Source organism: Mixophyes fleayi, chromosome 2 (assembly GCF_038048845.1).
Source record: "Mixophyes fleayi isolate aMixFle1 chromosome 2, aMixFle1.hap1, whole genome shotgun sequence".
Lineage (NCBI taxonomy): Eukaryota > Metazoa > Chordata > Amphibia > Anura > Limnodynastidae > Mixophyes > Mixophyes fleayi.
Window position 1 is genome coordinate 76,322,361 of NC_134403.1, and position 19,465 is coordinate 76,341,825.

Consider the following 19,465-nt stretch of genomic DNA (forward strand, 5'->3'; position numbering starts at 1 on the left):
TGTCACAAAGAGCTTACAATCTAAATTGGTGATGAGAGGCATGAAGCAAGAAAAAAATCTAAATTAACAATGCTAGTTGTGAAATAGTCAACATCATTACATAAAGTTATTGGCTGCAGCAGTGCTACCCATCACGGTGAATGATACATGTCAAGTATAAGGGATAAGACATAATAAAGTAATAGTATGATCTATCCTCTCTATGTATTTAAGAAGTCCTATAGACGTTTCTAGAAATATTCATGGAGAACTACATTGAATGATCTATTGAATCTTGCTTCTAAAATCTCTTTTCTGCAGCAAGAATAGAATTACTTGTAAGGGTTAACTTCCGTAGTATTGAAATATTCATAACCAGTCTCCATTTTTACAGTTCACCTTCCACTTATATTCCACTCCACTCCACTAGAAATATAATAGATTTATGAATAGCTTAGTGAAATTAAAAGTTCACTACATAACAGAGCAAGCTGGAACCAGGTAAGCTCTGCTTTCCTGCTGTATGACCCATCAGCCTGAGCTGTTATTCTCTGCACTGTGCTCCACAAAGCTTCACCGGTGCCAGATTTTATTAGGTAAGCGAGTGGGAAGGCTGTGGTGTATTTTAGGGAAAGTGGGAGGTTTGAGAGGTATTTTGGGGTAAATAGGGCTGTAAAGGACAAATTGGAGTGTTTTGAATGAGTGGGCATTGTGAGAGATCTGAGGGTTAAGTTCTGGGTTTGAGTGGTATATGGGAACCCCACGCATTTTTTTTCTGAACATTTATCTATTTTTAAACTTTTGACAGCCACCAGGAACTGCGGCTGTATAGGTAGACCAGTGTTACAGTGATGTGTTATCTCGCAGCTAGGAAGAAGCAGTGTTTTGTATCTATCGATATTTACAGCAAACTGAGGAGAGTTTGCTTAATCGCAGCTTCATACATTTGGAGACTTGTATAACTAGAGTGGCAAACAGTCGGGACTCTAGCGAGATTTTCAAAATCGGAGCTTGATACATTTACCCCATGGTGTCTTTCTTTGATTAACTATATTGTTTTAACACATGTGTGGCCCTTTTTGAAAGTTAGAGGGTTGCGAATGCTGCCCTTGAAGTGTATCAGATTGCTTATCACTGTGCTAGACAGTTTCATTTCAAAACAACTAAACTTGTTCAGTTGTACTAAACCTGATCCTGTATATTGTTTTTTATTATTTGTATTATATTTCTCACAATTTTGCCTAAGAACACAGCCTTAAATAAAGAATGTGTCAGGTTTGCACGCGAAGGATGAGTGAGATCCTGCTGTCTTAGCTGGTATTTGCTAGACTCGCCCAGAGGCGCGGAGTCTAACAGAGTGGAAGGTATTCACCAGGGATCCCCGTAAAGAGATTTGGGCTTCAGCGGCTTCCACCCTGCAGGTCGCGGCCCTCTAGGGAAGTTCCCAGTGAGACAGAACAGAGAGGTGGCTTTAAGAGGCAACTTGACACTGAAGAGTAAACCCAGTGAAGGGCAGATACATGAGTCCTTTGTAAAACACTAGAAAGGAGGAGATGATGAGCCTGAAAAGGGTAATTCACGATGAGGTGTCTAGGCAGATATCAGAGATATAATAGATACAGTAGACGATGAACCACAGCTATTACCACTTGGAGGGTGGACGGATCAGCAAGGTCAACAGTACATGTAAAGTAGATAGCAGATGATGATCATAGTGATTACCACTGAGGAGTAGAACATGTAGGCAGAGATCAATGGTGTACAGGGTAGGTATGCAGCAGACGATGAACCACAGCTATTACTACATGGAGGTGGAACGGATCAGCGAAGGTCAGCGGTGCATGCAGAGTAGATAGCAGGGGTACATACAATGGAGAGAAGGTGTCAGGCCGTAGGCCTTCTGAGGAGTACGACGGAGCAAAATACTAACCGGTATTAGCGCCACTGAACTAACAGGTGCGGAGTCTAACGTACTCATGGTGTTCGCCAGGGACCCCCGCAAGGAGGTTTGGACTTCGCTGCACAGGGTACGCAGGTCGCGGTCCTACTAGCCAGTTGCCGGTATAGTGTAGAAGGGTCAGACGGTCCGGGTCGAGCCAATTGGGAATGTACGGTACCAGGGAGAATCCGAAGGGGTAGTCAACAAGCCGAGGTCGCAGAACAATATGGGTCACACAGATCAAGGGGTAGTCGCCAAGTCGGGTCACAACGGAGAGCAGGAACAGAAGTGGCACTAATCAGGAGAAGGGAACAGGAGAACCAGGATTACAAGGAACAGGACCTTTTACTCTGGCACCCTAATGGCGCCAGAGCCAGGTTTAAATAGTGCAGGCAAGGAGACTGATTAGAGGAGCAGACGTGCTGCTGCCCGGAAGGAAAGGCGTTCGTCCCTGACTGACAGGTAATCAGCGGGGATGACGCCTGACAGAAGGAAGCTGTTTCAGGCCAGGTGAAGACTCGAAGAACCAGCAGTGAAAAGGTGAGGGCAGAAGCCTTATAAAGTAGTACTGACCAATGGCTAGATAGGCCAGATGACACAGGTGAAGCATAGCACAGTTGCAGACTGCTGCTGACAGTATGCATCACGAAGAGATTTAAGATGATGGCAGGTGTGCCGATGCTCTGGTAGAGATACCTGGAGTGCGGTGTGTGACAGAATGGTACCAAAGCATCCTCCAAGGAAACTTTTCCCAACCATCCAAGAACCGTTTGGTGATGAACAATGCCTTTTCCAACATGATGGAGCATCTTGCCATAAGGCAAAAGTAATAAGTGGCTCTGGGATCAAAACATCGAAATGTTGGGTCCATGGCCAGGAAACTCCCCAGACCTTAATCCCATTGAGTACTTGTGGTCAATCCTCAAGAGGCGGGTGGACAAACAAAAACCCACAAATTCTGACAAACTCCAAACATTGATTAGACAAGAATGGGCAGCCATCAGTCAGATTGTGGCCCAGAAGTTGATTGACAGCATGCCGGGGTGAATTGCAGAGGCCTTTAAAAAGAAGTGTCAACACTGCAAATATTGACTCTTTGCATAAACTTAATGTAATTGTCAATAAATGCTTTTGAAACTTATGAAATGCTTGTTATTTTACTTCAGTATACCATAGCAACATCTGACAAAAAGGTCTAAAAACACTGAAGCAGCAAACTTTGTGAAAAACAATATTTGTGCCATTCTCAAAACTTTTGGCCATGACTGTACAATGAAGGCAAAGTGCTTTTGCTTAACAAAACTGTGTGCTATACCAACCTGTGGAAGCCTTGGCTGGGCACTGGTGACGTTGTTGTTGGGTCCCTACGCCGCCTCTCTTCTGACACAGAAGTGTTGACCGAACGCTTGACCACTTGTCCCTCTTTCAACAGGAGATTGCTTCTCATCCAACCTGTCACTCTGTAGCTGAATTGGTTCTGAAAAGACAGATATATAAATGATTGAGATAAAAGTCAAAAGTATACATCAGACACAAGATTTCCAACTTACCGTCCGGATCAATGTGCATCTCATCCAATTCTTGCCTTTGAATTCAGCCAGTCTGCCACTCTTGAGAGACATTAACAGTTTGCTGATCTTGGCGAGCTGGAGGGTAATACTGCCAGTGCACCCTAAAGTTGTGCCCAAAGAAGTCCGCCAATTGATCCAATTCTGTGCTGTTTGGGTTGATGATCTTTGCCAACGTGCTTTTGAAGCATCGTGAAAGACAGCATGTGGAGATGTTTGGCCCCACATTCCCGGCCAACAGTTGTATGCAATCGGAGCCTTAGAAGTGTGACAAGGCAGCTGGTCTGGCAAACATGTAGACATTTTGCTTATCCACTCCACATTCTTCACGCTTCCTCGTTTTTCTCCGGATTTCAATGTAAGTGAAGTGCTGGCAGAACTTCCTCTCAACCTCGGAAAGCGCTAGGGCCACATCTTCATGGAGATTCAAAGTATCTCTTTAGGAGAAGCTAGTCAGCAAAATCTTGGAAACTTCCCATTCCCTTCTTCGATTGAACAAGATCACCTGTTCTAGGGTGACTTTGGCAAGCAGTGCCCAGTGGTTAAGCGTAGGCTCGGTGGATAGACCACTTTGGTAGCCTTGCTGTTTCTCATCAAGGTACAAGTGCATCTTTTTCACATCTTCTGTGAAAGGTAAGAGCCGACGCGATCAACCTGTTCCATCTTGCCTCATATATCTTTCTGAAGTTGCGTGTGTTTTCAAGCACAGCAGTGCAGCCTGCCATCATGGCTCAGCACTCCACAATGCTAGCTATCTTTTACAGGCCATTCTCGACCTTGAGTGCCAGCGAGAGTTTCTTAAATGTACCTGTCTCCTCGTCACAGCCAGCTACCAGTCTCTGAGCATCTACTATGTGCAGAAAGTCCAAAAGCCTGTATCAGTAGAATGCCCATTTCTCTAAGCTTCTGAGGGATGTACTCGTGCCTGCCAAAATCTGAACTGACCTGTTGAAGAGATACTGCCCCATCTGCATGATCCATCAATCATTTTTGACTGCGAGTAAGACTTCTTCTGGGGTCATTTCGCTCAAGAGCTTCCAAAAGCCACCATTGATGTCAGGTGGAACAGGCTGAGCAAAAGTGCACACTGACTGGTTTTTGCCAGATGTGGGCTTGTTGCCCATTTCGGTTTAGCTTAGATCTCTTCATGTGTCGCCACAGTTGTTTTTCTTGCAAGGCTGCACAGTGCATGAAGTCTTCGGCATCCATCTTTTTGTCTGGGAGTATGCACGAGACCAGAATGCCATGTCCTGTCCTCTTCGCCTCAGCATTGTATGCATATTTGCCCTTATTGCAAAGATGTACCAATTGCTTGCACCTTTCTTTTGAGTGCTTGGGGATTCTCTAGTAGGATAAGTTAATGTGATATAAACAACTTTGGCGTGTGTTTTATTACCATCAGATAAATACCAGTGGTATGTTCCTATAATTTACAACTTTACAATACAGTAAGAGTTGGCTGACTTACATGGCCCAGGCTAGTCTCATTGTTGTGAACATGCTCCATATGCTGGGCTATTTTTGAGAGGGGCTTCTCATAGTACAGGTAGTAGTGCTTTTTGTTATACAACACCCTGGAGCCATCATTGTTTCTGGATAGCTTTGGGATAGACAACTCTCGTCTCTCCAGCATGAGAATGGTCATGTCATTCATAGAACACATCTCTGGGTACCTGCACTTTGCTCCACTGGTGGGCAATGGGGCATCACCGCTGGTGTCTGAACCACTCTCCTCTGAAGTGTCAGGGCTACACTCATCTACACTGCTCTTGAGGCTATAATCTGAGCCTCCAGTTGGCTCTGTCATACTCCACCTTCCCCACTCTACTTTCAGCAGCAGATGGATGCAACCATGTCTTTATCCCCATCGAATTGTAAAAAGTATGAGAATGATACACATACCTGATTACGTATGACCTCTAGCAGTGGTGCGCACACACATTCTCCCCTCTACATTGGACACATGAACATTTTTGAGTTTCGTGGGGGGACATGCCAGTTTTTTATGCCGATCATATCAGCAAGGTCCCCTCATTTAATAGCCTTGGGAAGCTTTCTGGGGACCTCATTTTTTTTGTCCCCACTAAACTAAGGTTCCCACAGTGTTGGTGTGTAAACAGGTCATTTTCCCCACAAGCTTAGGAATGCAAGTATACACACACACACACACACACACACACACACACACACACACACACACACACACACACACATATATATAGAAACCCCTGAAGTTAAATTTAAATACACAAATGAGGATTACAGAGATATAAAGTTAGCACAACAATAGAATAGGATAACAAATAAGATTTGGATTATAAACTCACTTCTGAAGTAGTAAAATGTATATTAATCATGTCTACTGAAACTATAATATATTATCTGTATTGTATGTTATGCACTGTATACTTGATCTCAAAGTTATCTTTGTAAAGTTAAAGATTTTGTACCCTTCGTTCTGTTTGTATATTTAGGTAACTGAGAGAAAGGATGTATGAAGGATTTGTTTATATAGATAATGCAATATAGTGAAGTGAATGATAGATTGGTATTTATTTAGTGATTAACACATATTGTAGATGTGTAATATTTATGCGGTGTAAAGCCTGGTCAAACAAAGGAAGCACATAAGTCGTTCTTATGGATTTCTAGTTAGGATCTGTAAGCATTACAACTGGGATTCCTTGTTTAGGGTTGACTGGGTACAAGGCGAATATTTTAAATAGGTTGTATAAAACAATGCCTTTTAAGTACATCTGAGATGTAACGGGTATGTGTTAAGTCGCAAATTGCATTATATCCCAATAATTATTGAGATTAGTTATTAATAAGACCAAAGGCATTGTATTATTATTACGGCGGAACACCATATCCCTACTGCAACTACCAATTAAGTTTTTTTTATTTTGTACAAGTCCCTAATTTCCTATTCATTGTATTGTTAATAAAGTGTGTAGAAAATGTACTGTATATAACATAAAAAAGTACATTATTAATTAAAAACTGAACAGTGTGTTTCACAACAAATTAGCAGACATAATTTGGATCCTTGCTCAAGCGGTTGTAAATCCTTGGGATATAGAAATATGGAAATCCACAGATGCACCTGTGCAGTCTATAAAAACCGACCATAAATATTGTGGGCTTCATTCATTAAGAAACGCAAAACGAACGTAATGTGCATTTATTTAAAAACGCACATACATCAGGAATACCCACGTACGTATTCAACAAGGAGTGGATCTGAAGATGCGTCTGTTGATGAATATGGGTCTAGAGCCACTCTGCTCTAACAGACAAGACACTGTAGGATACTTATTGTCCAATACATATGTGGAATATCAAGTCACAAAAGAAAGCACAGAACAAAAACAAAACTATTCAATTAATGTTACTTGTTAATAATATAGAGCCTTAATTCATTAAGGAAAGGAAAGCAAAAAAAGATTAGTTACTTTGAACCTTGGCAAAACCATGTTGCATTGGAAAGGGAGGAGGAAATTTAAAATGTGAAGACAGATTTATAATTGGGGTAGAACATGTCCTAGTTCAACTTTTAATGTCAGTGTGAAAATAAAGCTATCAAGTATTTGCATTTTCCTTATATGCTAAATAATAAACTAATTTGCACCCCTTGCATTGTAACATTTTTTTGCCAAGGTTCAAAGTTACTCATTTTTTTGCCTTACTTTCCTTAATGAATCAAGCCCATTATCGCCAATGATAACACATTAAAAAAAGTGTTTTTTCCCCTTCTCCCCCATAAAATACATTTATTAAGGTGTTATTAATGTCTACTGTACATAAAATAATTTTTAAAGTTGCTCCTGATTGCAAACACATGTTCTAACATATATACACGGCTGTCATCTATATCAATCTGCACTTACACCAGACCTGTAGCTGGTGCTAATGATACAACTGAAAATCACATACCTTAGAGATGCCCAAAGCTTGAATCAGAAGCTGCTGCGTGTGCTTGAGCTTGGCACAAACTTATTGTACTGTACATTGACTATGTGCGTACGCCCAGTTCCTGTGTCTATTGCACTGGAAGATGAATTGGATATTGCTGCGTTCTCTAGTGTATGGTTTGTCTCTGTGTACTTACGTTGCTTGATAATTCAGACCCTGTATGTTTTACATCAGCACAACCGTTACACATATATTTTTTTATTTAGAGACACATTCTGGAGGTTATGATGACGATGGAATAAACCTAGAAGAGATACGTGAGTTTGCCAAGGATTTTAAAATTCGCCGTTTGTCTTTGGGTCTGACACAGACGCAGGTGGGTCAGGCACTGACTGCCACAGAAGGACCAGCGTACAGCCAGTCTGCCATTTGTAGGTAAGACGCATAGTCAGACAACAACTTTTATAGATGTATAATTTAGATGTCTGCATGTATTGGTAAGCACGGGTTAGATACAATTTAAAACACACATGTTCTTTATATATGCAGGTATGGGATCTATAATCCAGGTTGCCTTGGTTTTCTGTATAAAGATTTTTTTTCCGTTAAATATATTAAATTACATCTGAAATGACCCCTATGCTTCCCAAAACTGACATGTCCCTACTCCATAAATGTTTAGCAGTGCTCTTCACAGTGATTGTGGGAATAAAGGCTCTGTGATAATGTCTGTCTGTATGACAGGATCACCAGACTGCAGCAATTAATCACTTTTTTGTCTTTGGTTTTCAAGAATTTAATGGATACACCTGTACTCTATATATACACTAATTTACACTTTAACTAGTGTTTTCCATGTGATGTCTGTTATACATATAGTTGTGCCTCTCAAGTGCAAACTTTTTATCACTGCACATATTTTGGGAACAATATTTATATTTATAAATACAAAAGAAGTATCAGATAATTAGCTGAGGCAGATCTCAGGATCCTTGCAGTCTGAAGGATCGGGGATGCCACATTTCCAGTGTACATGTATTTCACATGTAATTGGTAAATATGTAATTTAATAGCATGATATAAACTGTATCATTGTGCAGTATCCCATAGTAGCCAATCGTGAATAGGCTCTGACCAGTCTACTGCAATTTAGACAAAGGACAGCTAATGTCTGATTCATTTTTTTGGGATAACAACACATTTGTTCTATTATAACACTAAGAAACTGTATCATATAGTGGTAAATATTCACTATGGTGATTAGATAAATGGTATTATCTGCCACGTGATGAAAAGAATATGTGCTGGATTGTGTTCCATTGCCTCCACATATACACACTATAACGTATGGAAGTGGTGTCTAAATAGACATTGACCCCTGTGTAGAACCCATGCAAAATGCTTTACGTTTCCTATTAGTTTAAGACTGACAACATGGTCACGTGTATGCAACTACACGCAAATCCTACCTGCAGGGTTTTTTACCTTTAGGCGGTAATTGATTTTACAAGTCTGCTGGGAACATTAAATGTTCCATAAATATATTCCACAGGTTAAGCAGGCTGTGTATAATACAGTTCAGACACTTTAAAATCTGTAGGTTACTTTGTGACGTCTAATCCAGTTCTGAAAACAATCATGGTGTGTTTCAGTATAGGAATTTTAAGTTGGGTGTATTTCAGCTGTTTGTAAATGTACTAAAAATCAAACAAATGTTTTGAAATGCCGTATTTGAGTGTTCAGTACATGGAAATGAAAGGAACACACACAGTTACAGATAGCTATGATCAGTTGATGTACTTTTATTTCTGCAACAGGTTTGAGAAGTTAGATATAACACCAAAAAGTGCTCAGAAGCTGAAACCTGTGCTGGAGAAATGGCTAAATGAAGCAGAAATGAGGAACCAAGAAGGACAACAGAATTTGATGGAGTTTGTAGGTGGGGAGCCATCAAAGAAGCGGAAAAGACGTACCTCTTTCACCCCCCAGGCTGTGGAGGCCCTGAACACTTACTTTGAGAAGAATGCTCTGCCCACTGGGCAGGAGATTACAGATATTGCTAAGGAACTGAACTATGACCGTGAGGTAGTGAGAGTATGGTTTTGTAACAGACGCCAAACTCTTAAAAATACCAGCAAGCTCAATATCTTTCAGATTCCTTAGGGAAGACAAGAAAGTCTCTGTTCACATAGTTCCCGAGAACCTCTCCCCATCTACCAGTGGTAATGCCCTGTGACATTCGTCTGTGAAAGCACTTTGTGGCTGAAATTCTGCTTTATCCATACAATATTCAGCTGTTGCTTATACCCAATCCCTCATGTTTTTATATGACAGAAGCCTACTGGGGTACAAGGTCAATAGCCATTACAGCCGGATCTCTACGGTGGCTTTGTTATACACGTTTTGCCTACTCTGTGTCCATGGAGCCAAATGGATTTCCCTCTATGGCGGGATAAAAATATTGGACTTCAGCAACAATTATGGGTTATTATTGTCAGAAGAATTCAGTAGTGATTATGTGGAGTGCCACATTTAACTCTTGTGATGTCTATGTGAGATAAGCAATTTTTTTTTCTACCAGAAAGCTCCCTTTTAATGTTTTACATTGTAGTCCTAATTCACATCTCTCAGCCTTGAAATTGATGGTTTATCTTTCACCTGTGTTATTTTCTGTCCACCTGAACATATTTATTTTACATTGCTTTTGTATACATCTGCCCCAGCTCTGGTATATTATATCAGTAGAGTATTCACCTTTTTAAGTCTTGGTATCAAATACATGTTTGTAATATTATATTAATTATGGCCTGATTTGACTTGGGTTTTGTTTTTCAGTTTTTCTGCTTTTTTGAAGACCTTTATGTTTTTTTTAACTATTGCAATTTAGAATATATAAAGTATCCCTCAACCATTTATTATAAGGCAAGTCTCCAAAATTAGTGTTAGTTGTTTATATCTGAAATCCTGACATTTCCACTACAATAAGGCTGGATACACACTACAGTGTTTTTAGCCGAGTATTTGGGTCAATCAAACGATAAACAACCATTTAGCACGATATTGCATTACTCCAGCAATACATGAGGATCATTCCAAAGCACAGATCATCGTTTCATTTCATTGTTCAGCAGAACTATAAATCTCGTTCAGCTATGGAACAACTTCCTTCCAATCCTGCAGTGTGTATGCACTCACGATCAGGATCTCCATAGAGTTTACAGAGTCATGATCTTTTCAACCGACTGTTATGACAGATGAAGAGCACAGATCTGAGGTGAATCTTTTAAAACACGTATAGTGTGTACGCATGAATCGGCCTGCTGAACGTGACTTCTTTTTCTTTTTTTTTCAGTCGCTGTAGATAACACATTGATCGGAAAATTCTGTAGTGTGTACCCAGCCAACTTAGTTGTGTTTACATGGTGGCGGGTGTTCACTTATCCACATATTAGGGGCCAAAACTTCTCTCCAATATAATGCATTAGGTCACAGATAATAAATATATAAATACATAAATAAATGGTTATTATATGAAGGGCTTGCAGCTAATTGGCTCAGATTAGAATAAATATCTGTGAGAAATTGTAAAAGAGCCTTCATGGCTTTTTTATTAACATGGTGCAAACAGCATTGGCGTGCTGTAACTCATAGCAGCCAATCACATTACTTTACAGTTTCTTTTTAATGAAAAAGAAACTGCTGCAAAATGAATTGTAAATAACTGCTGTCTATCAAACATAGAGAGATCACTAAAAGCGGTAACAGGTTTTCTTACAAGAAAAACATCAGAGGATAATATATTTAAAAATTAAAGAAATGAGATTTCCTAAACAAATTAGTATAATTAGGCAAATATATATATAATATAGTATACAGATGAGATGAAAGAATTGTGCCTCCTAATTAGGACCAGACCATGTCTAATATCTGAATCTTATAAACTACATTGCCTGGCATACACCAGTGATCTATGTCACTGAAATTGTGCATATGTATCTTATTTTTATTACATTTCCATCAAAAGTGCTTTCATATGTTTTACTGGTCTGCAAACACTCTAGTTCATTCCGATAAAAGACTATGGGGGCGATTCAATTAGCCACAAGGTTCTGGAATAGCCTAACACGTTATGTTTCTGTGCAAATTACAGCAAATATGGCAATGATAAAATTGCTATTTTTTGCTTGCACGTCTATGAGGTGTGTTCAGAAATGAATGAAGATAATTACCTATAAATCGGATGGAAACAAAACACTAGTGGCCGTTTCGGAACCTTGCGGTTAATTGATTTGCCTCCTGTATTAGAGCAAATTTTAGTTATCAGATAGTTTCATTGTTATACAAACTTTTTAGGACATCCATTTTCGTTTGATTGTTCTTCAGCTACATGCACTTATTTATTTTTTTATTATTAATCATTAAAGGTTTATGAGTGATACATCCATGTTGTAAGATTGTTTTTTAATGAACTCAAGTAACTTGATGCTTTGGATTACAGCTAATTTCCATTATTAAGATGTTCTTAACCTCTAGAGCCGTAACGACATTTTAGTGCCCTGGGCGAAACAGAACACTGGTGCCCCCCCTACCTTTATGGGAGTAGATGCTGCCTCTCAGCAGTTCTCAGCTGGTGCCTTATGCTCCATTGCTGTTTAGACAGATCCTGGAATATTGGGCTACTGTGTAGAAAAGAGATTGTTATTACTCACCTTCTGGAAAATTGAGCTCTGAGTGAAGAATCTAGTTCTCCCTCCCCAGAACCACACAGACATTAAATCAGTAACTTTTTCTGTTTAAAACAGGCCTCCTTTCACCCAATCAGCTCCAGAATTGAATTAATAGCATTTACAGTTAATGTCTATTTCCCTCCATATAGCCCCGACATCAAATTAACAGCACCCATGTTTTAATAAATAAGCCTCCCCGAGTCCTGACATTAAATTAATAACATTCCCATTTAATAAACAAACATACCCCACGCATCAGCCCATATATTAAATTAGGTCCCATCTAATTAATAGACATACTTCACCCCTCACCAGCCCCCACCATTAAATTAATAGCATTCCCATTTAGTAAACCAAATTATTCGTCACCATGCCCAACATTTAGTTAAAAGCCTCCATATTTAACAAACAGACTCTCACCAGCCCCAACATAAAATTATTAACATTTCCATTTAATACAAATGCCTATTTCCCCCACCAGCCCCACAATTAAATTATGGCTTACAAATTCCCCCATATTTAATAGTAATTATTATTATATAATTAATATATTTATTATATAATATTTTACAGATTTTTTTTACATTAGTTATGTTTTCATAGTATACATCATATATTTATGTACTCCAAACCCCTGCATTTCCCTCTATTCTCACCAGACCCCTCACTCCTCCTCTCCAGACCCCCCATTCACTCCAGACACCCTCCTCACCAGACCCCTCACTCCTCTTCTGACACCCTCCTCACCAGACCCCTCACTGCTTCTCTCCAGACCCCCTATTCACTCCAGACACCCTCCTCACCAGACCCCTCACTCCTCTCCAGACACCCTCCTCACCAGACCCCTCACTCCTCCTCTCCAGACACCCTTATTCACTACAGACACCCTCAACACCAGACCCCTCACTTCTCTCCAGACACCCCCATTCACTCCAGACACCCTCCTCACCAGACCCCTCACTCCTCTCCAGACACCCTCCTCACCAGACCCCTCACTCCTCTCCAGACACCCTCCTCACCAGACCCCTCACTCCTCCTCTCCAGACCCCCCATTCACTCCAGACACCCTCCTCACCAGACCCCTCACTCCTCTTCTGACACCCTCCTCACCAGACCCCTCACTGCTTCTCTCCAGACCCCCTATTCACTCCAGACACCCTCCTCACCAGACCCCTCACTCCTCCTTTCCAGACACCCTTATTCACTACAGACACCCTCAACACCAGACCCCTCACTTCTCTCCAGACACCCCCATTCACTACAGACACCCTCAACACCAGACCCCTCACTTCTCTCCAGACACCCCCATTCACTCCAGACCCCTCACTCCTCTCCAGACCCCCCCCCCCCCATTCACCCCAGACACCCTCCTCTCCAGACCCCTCACTCCTCTCAAAACTCTCCCATTCATTCCAGACACCCTCCACACCAGACCCCTCACTCCTGCTCTTCAGACCTAGTCCCCCATTCACTCCAAATAACCTCCTCACAGACCCCTCCTTCTCTCCAGGCCAGGCCCTCCCATTCACTCCAGACCCCTCACTCCTTCTCTCCAGACCCTCACCTTCACTCCAGACACTCTCCTCACCAGAATCCTCACTCCTGCGTCACATTTTTCCTGCGTCCTTCTTCCTTTTGTGCCAGCTGCTCGTCGCCTCTGTTCTGACAGTGTCCTGATGTCATTATTTGTACATCAGGACGCTATCGGAGCAGGATGCTGGCACCCTCCTCCTTGCGCTGGCTGTCTTCAATGGGCAAAATAGTGGACTAGATTGGCGCTTCATTGGGAGGGATGGAATGTAGCGGGCGGGTGTTGCGCCCCCACTAGGCCTTGCGCCCTGGGCGGCTCTGTAACCTCTTGCTGATAATCACTTGTTGATATAGCAGTCACACTATGTAAATAAATGGAGAACGGTAAAAGCAACCATATGCTCAACAATTACAGCCTGGAGGTTCCTTGAGAGGGACCAGAAAGATTTTCTTTAGTTGAGTTCAAACCGAGGACTATGTACTTCTAAAGCATGGCTTCACCAAATTTACAGCTACGTGATGAAAGGACTGGTGAGATGCAGGGGGACTTAGGTCAGATTTATGTTTCACTCCAGCACTAATAACTTCACTGCAATCTTGATTTAATAGTAGTTGTATCCATTAGCTTGGAGAACTAAAAACACAAAGCAATAAAAAGGTATTTGAGATGCCACAAATACTTGATACATACCTACTTACTTTCTCGGAATGTCCAGTAGACTTTTGGTTGTCCTCCCAGAGGATTTAACCACCTTCCTGGATCCCAACTGATTTTCTTGCTGCCAAGTTCAACACCATGGGCCAGCTGCATGATGACATGAATCATGGCACACAAATCTTGAAGTTGCGCAGTATGGGGCTGATCTATGATGGCGCAAGCCGCGCCATCACTTCCTTAACTGTTCTTGCCCCTTGAGCCTTCCATCTGGGAGGTCCTGGAGGTTAAAAAGTAGGCAGGTATGACTTGAGAGTTGGTGTGGTTAAGAAGTAGTGTAAAAGCTATGGATACCAAGGGGTTAATGTGTGATGCAATAAATGTCCACTTCAAAACAATTCAATGACCTCATAGAGCGTGATAAATTAAATTGAAATATGGGTGCACTTGTGATACATATATGTAATAATAAGTATCCATAGACGAAAATAAAATATACATTTATATTGCTATATTACATAATTTAATGTAGATCTATGTTTCCATTTTATGATTTACCTAAATATATTTTTTGCACTAATGTTGATGAAGTTGCTGAGTTTTTGTACCTACGTAAGTAAATGGTCTCTGCTGTAACTATGTGTGAATGTGTTGTATCACTAAGATACAGTATGCATTGTAAGGGAACCCAGCAAGTAGATGCAGTATAGAAAAACATTAATATGACTGGACAGAATAATAAGACAAGATGTAAGACAATCTTCAAAGTTCGTGTTTGTTGCACTTTGCACAAGTTGAATAGGTGTCATTTATCTGTCTATTACATGCACAATTGCATTTATATACACTGTGGGCCTGATTCATCTTGGACTGAAACGTGGACGCAACTTGTGTTTAAAGAAAACAGATGTAACTTGAGCGCACATACGCCTGCATTCAAGTAAAAGCGGATCTCAAGATACGTTCCCATTTGAATCTGGGTATAAGTATGCTCTGTCTGTATGTTACTGGCTGTGTGCAGACAGACAGAACACCCTGCAGGATACTCACAATGGGCAATATCAAGACACAACAAAAAGCATGTAACAATTTTTTTTAAGAAAACTATTAATACGATCATCATTATTACACATATATGTAAAAAAAAAATAGTTTTTTCAAAATGAAATACATAAATCAGAAGTTGTTACTGGATACTGTACATAAAATGCATTTTTATAGTTTCTCTTTCTTGCAAACACATTTTCTGGCATGCGTATATGTAGTCATCACTATCAGTCGGCACTTACACCTGCCCTGTTGTTGGTGTACATGATACAGCTAAAAAATGTACCTAGGAGATGCCCAGAGCTTGAATTAGATGAATGTGAGTGCGCTGGACCTCAGCACGCACTTACTGTACGTTGCCTACGTGCGTCCGCCACTTCCCGCACCCCCAGTTACACCCTTTAAGTCAGAAGTGTGATTTGTGTTTGGATGCAATTGCATTCACTGGCGTAAGGTACATTTGAGCATGCTCAGGGCTATTTTACGCAAGATACCGCAGGCAAAGGGACTGACTTCCAAATATGAATCATGTCCTGTGTGTGTAGAATTGCCAAAGTGAAAAGCTCTGTTTAACATACAACTGGTCAAGGGGACAAAGTGTGAACAGCCCCAAATGGATGTCTGAGTCCCCAGATTCAGTGTCTGCGCCATTCTGCTTTTTTACATAACTGTAGTAGTGATTTAGATAGTGTATGTGTAACTACAAACCAGGGGTTATTATGTGTAAAGTAACTGCAGGTATTTTGGAAACAGACCCAGATGTACAGAGTGAATGAGACCTTTAACAGATGTTTATAGCAAGTTTGGTTTCTCATTGCCCATTAACATCTGAAATAGATATTGTAATGGTATTTTACCTCAGAAATCACATTATATAGTTTACAGACTGTATCATAAGGTTGCTGTTAATAAAGACAACATAAATAACAATATTCTTAGACTGTTTTTATTTTACTATATTATTATATAATATTTGGGTGATGACTCCTCAACAATAAATTATTTCAGGTATTGCACTGTTTGAAATTGTCAAAGATGCATATGTGCCCATGACGCCATTAAGCCCTGCCCCCTCCATTTACTTTCCCACAGCCGTCGGGAATTGGAAGAATTGCCCTCACTCCCGGGAGTCCGGGAGACTGACCCAGATTTAGTGAGTCTCCCGGATATTCCGGGACAGTTGGCAAGTATGCCATTACAACTACTGAGTGCTGTTACCATTCAGATACTCAAATTTGGCTACATCTTAGCCTAGACTCTCTCACTTCAAACATGCAGGAGTTGGCTAAGCCAAAATACACTAGAGGGGATATATGAAAAGTGGTCCAAAGGAAAAGAGGTGGGGCTGCCTATAACACTAATCAGATTCTCTCTTTTCAATAGTGCTGTTTAGAAAATGAAATCAAACATCTGGACAACACTGTTACCCTTTTGACCAGTCCCCCATAAATGTCTTCCACTATTCCGTGGCCCTGAATGGCTACTCCTATTCAAACAGACCTTATATTTTTGAATGAAAAAGTATCTTTATTTGCATAACGGTGCCAAAAAAAACAGGGGTGCTGGGAGGCATATGCCCCCCGGGCCGGCCCAAAAAAGATTAATTTGGGCCTGCCCCTATAGTTTGACTTGGTGCCACCTGCTCCCATTGGCCACGGATCCTTACGATTTGTCCCTCCTCCCTCCCTTCCACTCTGTGTACTGCTCTGTTGGTATCACATAGGAAGCGCACCACGTGACTGGTGCTGTCCTGTGTGCAAAGAAGAGATGAAGAATCTGCACGGCGCGTGGATGGAACCAGGTAAGTGTCTGTCTGTCTGTGTGTGTCTATATTAGGGAATTTAGACTGTAAGCTCCAATGGGGCAGGGACTCTGATGTGAATGTGTTCTCTGTTCAGCGCTGCGGATTTAGTGGCGCTATATAAATAAATGATGATGATGATGATGATGATGATGTGTGAGGGGGCCAGTATATGAATGTAGTGTGTATGTGTGAGGGGGCCAGTATATGAATGTAGTGTGTATGTGTGAGGGTGCCAGTATATGAATGTAGTGTGTTTGAGGGGGCCATTATATGAATGTAGTGTGTGTGAGGGGGACAGTATATGAATATAGTGTGTGTAAGGGGGCAGCATATGAATAGTGTGTGTAAGGGGGCAGCATATGAATAGTGTGTGTGAGGGGGACAGTATATGAATGTAGTGTGTGAGGGGGCCATTATATGAATGTAGTGTGTGTATGTGTGAGGGGGTCAGTAAATGAATGTAGTGTGTGTATGTGTGAGGGGGTCAGTAAATGAATGTAGTGTGTGTATGTGTGAGGGGGTCAGTAAATGAATGTAGTGTGTGTATGTGTGAGGGGGCCAGTATATGAATGTAGTGTGTGTGAGGAGGGCAGCATATGTAGTGTGTTGTTGATAATGCTGCTCTTAACATGTAATAGAATGTAAAGGGTACTCTGGAGACAGAGTGCATTCATTTTACGTAGCCAATTACAACTGAATGTCACTATAAAGCTCTCAAGCTGTTTTTCCTCTGTTGTGATATAGTATGGCTGGTATTGCATGTGCTTTTACTACTAGGCATGGCTTTTCTCAGGAACATTGCTTTTATGTGAAAGCGGATATTTTTACTGTGGATGATGGGTAAAAACACCAAGTCGAAGACTAAGTTTGTGAAATATATTTAAATCAGCTAAAAAACAGTACAGTAGTTTATTTTAAAGCTACTGCTTTCCGTGCAATGCTGTTTAGTCATGCAGAGGCATACGAGATAGGCAATGTACACGGTACATCCCAAACAAAACAAATACATAATTAGTGACCTCATTTAGTAATTTAGGGGTCTACATATCAAAGCAAATATGGAGGACCAAACAGCACTTTACCACTCTTTCCTTCATATCGGCCTTGGACAACTGTTGGAGGAGGGGTTGGGGTGGTGCAACGGCACGCATGCATTATACTAACCATCACCATGCAACCTATTGTGCTGCTCCCACCACTGCAGCATAATCCTAACCACTCCAGTCTCCAAAACCCCTCTCCCCCCCTACAAGCCAACCTTCACTCACATACCTTAACTGTAACTAACCAGTGCACCCTAACTTCTTTCGCTTTAACCCCCCCTTCGCCTTACATAACTTCAGCAATGAAGCAGAAGGGATAAGAGCAGCAGAGAGCACACAAAAGCAGTAGAAGCCAGCAGGCGAGAGGCAAAAGAGTCCTTGAACCAGAATAAGCCACTAGTGGTAATCACATCCACCGGAGGATATATATATATATATATATATATATATATATATATATATATATATATATATATATATATATATAAAATATATACGCACACACACACACTTTCCTATATTATAATGATGAGCTAAACTAATGTAAGTTTACCCTTACATACAACCACAAACGTATATCCGTCTATAGATAGATCATGCAGCAAACATTTAAGCTGGTAGTCTGGGAAAACTATGTTCAAAGCTAAAAACAACTTGTCCTAGTTACCACAGACTGTCAGCTGATTGTTTTATAACTTGTCATGCATGATCATCAGCAAAGCACAATAAATTGAACTTGGAAACAGTTTTTGCTGCTTGGAAAAAAAAAAGACTGAAGAATGAATGTGTATTTATTACCATTAAAAACATTTTCAGTGGTTATAAAGCTTAAAAATCTCAGACAAAACAACATAATGGAAAGACCTAACAAAAAGTATTCTAAGGTACCTGAATTACAGATAGAAAGCATTCTACTACACATGTAACCACATATATCTAATGTAATAAGGCCAAACCTGGACCCTGAGCAATGGAAAAAAAAGTGGTTTAATGAGTCATTTACCTATTTTATATATTTCACCAGGTTAATGTTTGGAAAAAGCCAAATGAGTTAAATTGAAGTGGTCAACCTGATTATAGACAGATTGTAGATCTGCTACAACATGACCATCTATTGTATGTTGGTAGGGGGGTGATAGGATGTCATTGGGTCTGGTTATTGAGCTGCATGGTAGAATTACAGCCAATCGCAGGAGTCATAATGAATTACAATCGTTAACTTGTATGGATCCTTTGAGAGTATGCGCCAACCTACTGT

General features: G+C 40.7%; 1 protein-coding gene across 4 annotated transcripts in view; it reads left to right on the forward strand.

Annotated features, from left to right (window-relative positions):
* Positions 1-11,839, forward strand: part of POU6F1 (POU class 6 homeobox 1) — a 54,088-nt gene extending 42,249 nt beyond the window's left edge. For all 4 annotated transcript variants that reach the window (XM_075199315.1, XM_075199314.1, XM_075199318.1 and 1 more), the window contains exons 11-12: positions 7,668-7,836; positions 9,219-11,839. In XM_075199315.1, coding sequence (XP_075055416.1) covers positions 7,668-7,836; positions 9,219-9,564 — 515 coding nt within the window. In that variant the 3' untranslated portion in view covers positions 9,565-11,839. The remainder of the gene's footprint in view (positions 1-7,667; positions 7,837-9,218) is intronic.
* Positions 11,840-19,465: the final 7,626 nt, after the last annotated feature.